Source organism: Triticum aestivum, chromosome 4A (assembly GCF_018294505.1).
Source record: "Triticum aestivum cultivar Chinese Spring chromosome 4A, IWGSC CS RefSeq v2.1, whole genome shotgun sequence".
Classification (NCBI taxonomy): Eukaryota; Viridiplantae; Streptophyta; class Magnoliopsida; order Poales; family Poaceae; genus Triticum; species Triticum aestivum.
This window is the reverse complement of record NC_057803.1, coordinates 645,262,001-645,267,221: the sequence shown is the minus strand read 5'-3', so window position 1 is coordinate 645,267,221 and position 5,221 is coordinate 645,262,001. Positions and strand designations below refer to the sequence as shown.

The 5,221-nt window shown below is 47.0% G+C and overlaps 1 protein-coding gene across 1 annotated transcript; it reads left to right on the top strand.

The window, feature by feature from the left end:
* The first annotated feature begins 6 nt into the window (after positions 1-6).
* LOC123087855 (putative transferase At4g12130, mitochondrial) lies at positions 7-3,622 on the top strand. Its single transcript, XM_044509973.1, has 5 exons — positions 7-496; positions 1,630-1,883; positions 1,989-2,087; positions 2,798-2,956; positions 3,034-3,622. Exons 1-5 carry the CDS (start codon positions 21-23, stop codon positions 3,276-3,278), a joined length of 1,233 nt encoding a protein of 410 aa, XP_044365908.1. The 5' UTR covers positions 7-20; the 3' UTR covers positions 3,279-3,622.
* The last annotated feature ends 1,599 nt before the right edge of the window (positions 3,623-5,221 follow it).

Here is a 5,221-nt window from a genome sequence, read left to right as displayed (position 1 = left end):
TCTCCAGCTCCTCCTTCCCCATGCTGCCGTTCGCCCGCCGCCTCGCTCGCCGCGGCCCGGGCGCCGTCACCCGCCGCCTGCTCCACACGGGCCCGCCGGCGGGCCCGGGCGTGCTGGCGAGCCGCCTGGCGTCGCGCGCCGTGGTCCGCTTCCGGGGCCCCGAGGCGGCGCGCTTCCTCAACTCGCTCCTCACCAACGACGTCCTCCTCTCCCACGGCGCCCCCGCCTCGTCCCAGCCGCAGCGGTACGCGCCCACGCCCAACGCGCCCGCGCGGGCGCCGCCGCCGCGGTACGCCGCGCTGCTCACGCCGCAGGGCCGGTTCCTCTACGACCTCTTCCTCTACCGCCCCGCCCCGCGCTCCCAGATGCTCGACCGCACCGGGTCCGCGCCCCAGACTGGGGAGAGGCCCGGCGGGGAGGACGGGGAGGGGGGCGGGGAGGTGCTCGCCGACGTCGACGCCGCCGAGGTCGACGAGCTTCTCGCCTGCTTCAAGAGGTGAGGATTCGCACGGCTGGCTGACTTATTCCATTCTGAAACGGGTTTTGCAGTTGCAGTCATTACTCTGTCTGCGGTCGAACTGCGACTAGATTAGTTTCGGGAAATAAACAGTACTGTTCGAGCTAATCAATCCATGGGGGAAACCGTTAACCAACACCTTTAGGAAATGTTGCTTCGGTAATCAAATCAGTTGCTGGTTGATTAGCTGTTTCCTTGGGTAGTCAGTGTCAGGTTACAATTTGCAGATGATCCACTGTGTGCCCATTACGGCTGGACATTTTAGTGCCATAAGGGAGTCATGAATCTTCAATTTTCGGTGCCGATAGCCTTAAATTTGGACCAGCTGGCTCGCAATTGGGAAGTTGGAGCATGTTTTGGTCCCAACTAGGGACGGTCTGCGACCGGAAAAGCAGGGTTAATTTGGGAAGAAATTTACGAGCTAATCAACTGATGGGGCAATCGCTGTGAGGAATGGCTGTAGTCAAGGCAGGGCTGAGTGATTTTCGCCTGTTTGCTTGGATAGTTAATGACTTGACGAGCAGATGGCTCTTTTCTCAGTTCCGTTGGACACTTCAGTGCAGTAGTAGGGAATCCTGACTCTTACAGGAGTTTTGGAAATTCAGGTGCCAAGACTGAAAATTGCAACTGAAGAACATCATTGGCCCACTGTTGTGAATGTTTTGGTGTAAAGTAGGAATCCCACTGTTGTGAATGTTTTGGTGTCAAGTAGGAATGTAGACCTACTGGGAATGTCTAGTCTCAAGTACTCCGTCTGTTCCTAAATATTTGTCTTTCTAGAGATTTCAACAAGTGACTACATATGGAGCTAAATGAGTGAATCTACACTCTTAAAATATGTCTATATACATCCGTATGTGGTAGTCCATTTGAAATCTCTAAAAAGACAAATATTTAGGAACGGAGGGAGTAGGAATCATGGTCTGGACTATGGAGTAGCTTTCCTTGCACGAATTATAGGTAGCTGCTAGGTTGTTGTTGTGTTGAGCTCTAGTAGTCTAGTAGGAGTACATGAGAATTTTAATGATTTTTGTATCGTTTTGTTATTGCTTTCCGCATGAGTAAACTTTCTCCAGTTCAAATGTCTTATGTCCTGGCAATCCATTTTGTAGATATCGGCTGCGGAGCAAAGTTGAGATAGATAATGTAAGTGAGGAGTTTTTGTGCTGGCAAAGGTTTGGAAACGATGTGGCGCATGCTGAACCTTCCACTCAAGAACCCGAGGCTCAATCCATTGGATGGGGGCAAGGTAGTGACCATGCTGCTGAGTCATCTGCACAAGGGAACGGTCATGGTTGGCAATGGCTCAAAGATCCTCGGCTTGACATTCTTGGCTACAGAGGAATCTTTCCAGCTGATACAATACGTAAGTGATTTGTTCTTGGTGCTTTCTAAAAATACATCTGATATGATGCTAAATATCTACTGATGGTCATTTGAACATGTAAGTAACTCTTGATTTTGCCCGCAGCACCACTTGTTGAGGCTGACAAAGAAGCAGATGAACGCCATTATTTGCTTTGGCGTATAGAAAATGGGGTTGCAGAAGGCTCAACTGAGATACCAAAAGGTAGGATTAATTTCCAGTTGATCTTCTAAGTCACTGAAATATTGCCATACTTTGAGATTTGTGTAGCTATTTGATGTTCCTTGGTTAAGGACATAATGTCGATTCTGGAATGATTTGTTCAGTGTTATGTTGAAGAGTCTGGCCATTTAAGCTGGTACCCAGCAATGCAATGCAATGGTACAGGAAGAACTGTGCTACACCCTGTTAACAATAGTAGAACTATTGATGAAAACATCTGCATGTACTGAAGCAATTTTAAGGAATTAGATTGCGTACCCATGGTTTGTCAGGTCATTCTGGTTGGTTAGTGGTGGTGATGGATATTATACAGTGGCATATATTATCTACAAGGAAGAGCTTAGAAGCCTACAGTACTGTAAATCGTATAGGCGGTTTCATTTCTGTCTTAAGAGTTAAGATAGTAGTGCTGGGAGCCCAAATTTTTTGGTTGATTCGTGCTAGTGAATCGTTCAGTATGGTGCCTTTAGGGACATTGCTTAGAAGCATAGTCTCTCGTCTCTTGTAGCACATGGGCAAGTTGGTAGAGAACTCTGTCTATGCTTAACTAACATCTTTTCTCCTGCCCTTTCTTGCTTTCCTAATTTTATCATTTTTGGCTGTTACACTATGTTTCCTTATATTTCCATGTTAGACATTAGTACAATGCTTGTTCTTTCCTCTTTTGCTAAAACTATCTTCTCTTGTATCAGGTGAAGCAATTCCACTCGAGTACAATCTTGCAGGCCTGAATGCTATTTCATTTGACAAGGGGTGCTATATTGGTCAGGAGCTGATCGCACGCACACACCACCGTGGTGTCATCCGGAAGCGCCTGATACCCTTGAAGTTTGTAGATGAAAATGACAAAGGTATTAATTCTGTGCTAAATTATGCAATCATCCAGTCTCTGTCAACCGGATATTGATTCTGCAACCTCTGTTATCAGAACTCGAGCAGGCTGTTGCTCCTGGCTCAGATGTCGTGGACGATGCCTCTGGTAAGAAAGTGGGTACGGTAAGCACTGCTCTTGGCAGCCGTGGGATGGGTCTGTTGCGGCTCGAAGCAGCACTGAAGGAAAACGCTATCCTTACCATCAGCGACAACCAAGATGTGAGGGTCAAGGCGATTAAGCCAGACTGGTGGCCGGCTGAGTGGACAGAGGTCTTAGGACAGCAGAGCGCAGTAGCTTGATCTTTTGAAGTTCCAGTACCTGACCAAAACTACGCGTAAAATGAAGTAATGAAGTTGTTCGTAGTTCATAGTGGCAAATCTGAGGATCTGGGCGCCAATTCTTTCATAGAGGCGCTGTGAGCAGGTGTGGAGTTTCAGACAGTTTAGCAAAGGTTAGTAGGTTACCTGACCGTGGTCTGTGGTCTCTCAGTTTCTGGACCTTGTTTCTTGGTCTATTGTCTATCAATTTCTGCACCTAGTTTCTTCCTTACTGTACTCCCTTGTGTCAATGATAGATCAAGAATAAGCTACTGTGTACAAAGCATACACTAAAAATAAGTCCCCTGTTTTCGGTTTTGCCAGCACCCAAATGTTTTCTTTTGAACGTTTCTGAAGCGGATGATCCAATTTTGCAGATATTTTAACCCGTCAGTATGTCTTGTTCAAACTAGTTAATTTGTGTTTGGAATAAAGAAATGTCTTCTCATGCTGTTGTCGCCTCTGTTTTGCTTCGAGCGCCTTTTTCTGTTGACTTCTTTTGAAGCCCCTAGTTTCGCCGCACCTAAAAAGATATGTCTTCTGAAATGGGAGATACTGAACTAGTAGATAGTAATCATGGTTCCTATAATTCGGCCTATTGTGAGAGAATGAATAAACTCTCTGAATCTTCTGAGTTGCTTCGTCTGCTTCCAATGTTTGCTGTAAATCCTCTGAACCTATACATCTCTAGCCCTTGGAAGCAATACACCTCCAGCCGGAAATCACACTGATCTTGTTACCTCGTGTGTAGAAATCTAGACAGGTGTAGTCACAAATCCTGATGCTTCCTAGTCCTAGGATGTTAGTGGGTTTTAGTGGCATCTGCAAGTGCAATTCCAGTTCTAACTAAGTATAGAACTTGTGTACATTACGTCTGTGGTATCATTGGTGTGAACCAAGCGAAGACCAAGCTCTACTCCTTGCCCGCACAGATGGCTTCTTCACAAACTATGTATGAGCATGTTTCACCTAGCAACGGCCGAGCTCCACTCCTTGCCCGCACAAGTTGCAAGAGCATGTTCTATCTCTCGTCTCACCCTTAAATTAGTAGGACCGCCATTACGTTAATGTCAGAAATAATGTATGGTGCAACAACCATGATATTGATGCTTCCACTCGCCACTTCCTGATAGAAGTTCTGATAAGTCAATTCAAGCTCATGATGTCTTCGGTAAGAAAGTTGGTATGGTAAGCACTGCTCTCTGGAGCTGTGGAATGGCCATCTTGTGGCTCGAAGCAGAACTGAAGCAAAACGCAACCCTCGCCACACGTTCCAGGACAGCAGGAGCAAAACTTCCACATAAGTGAAGTGGTAGAATTCTTCAGAGTGCTTAGAGGCAAACCTAAAGGATTTGTGTGCCAAGTCTTTCAGAGAGGTGCCATTTTTTTTAAAATGAAAGGTAGACGAGGTTCTACCTTATATATTTCAAAACAGGCCTGGGCCTGGGGACCAAGAGGTCGATTACATGAAGCTTACATTGAGCACCGTGGTGCCATGGCTGTAAGCGGGTCACAAGCTATAAAAGCTAGATTAGCCTAGTAGATGTATCCAGCATGTAAGAGCATCCTTGTCAACCTGTTTTGTGGCCCAGTGCTGCCATGTGTCAGAGGAGCTACGACGCATATTGCCTGAGATATGTGGCTGACCATCGTTTAGCAGTAAACACTCGATCATTTCTAGCGTGCCAAAGTGTGACAGCAACCACCGCGAATAGAATGTGTACTTCGCTGGAAGTGGCCCAAGTCAGCTGTGCTCTTTGCATGAATGTGATCAGGTCCGCGGAGTTGGACGCAAGGTTGTTAATATGGAGTGCGTCCCATATGACCGACGCCGGGTAGCAGTGCAGAATAAGGTGACTAGCAGACTCTTTGGCGGGGCAGATGTCGCAGTCTGGATGCGTGGTGATCGATGACCATTGTTTCCT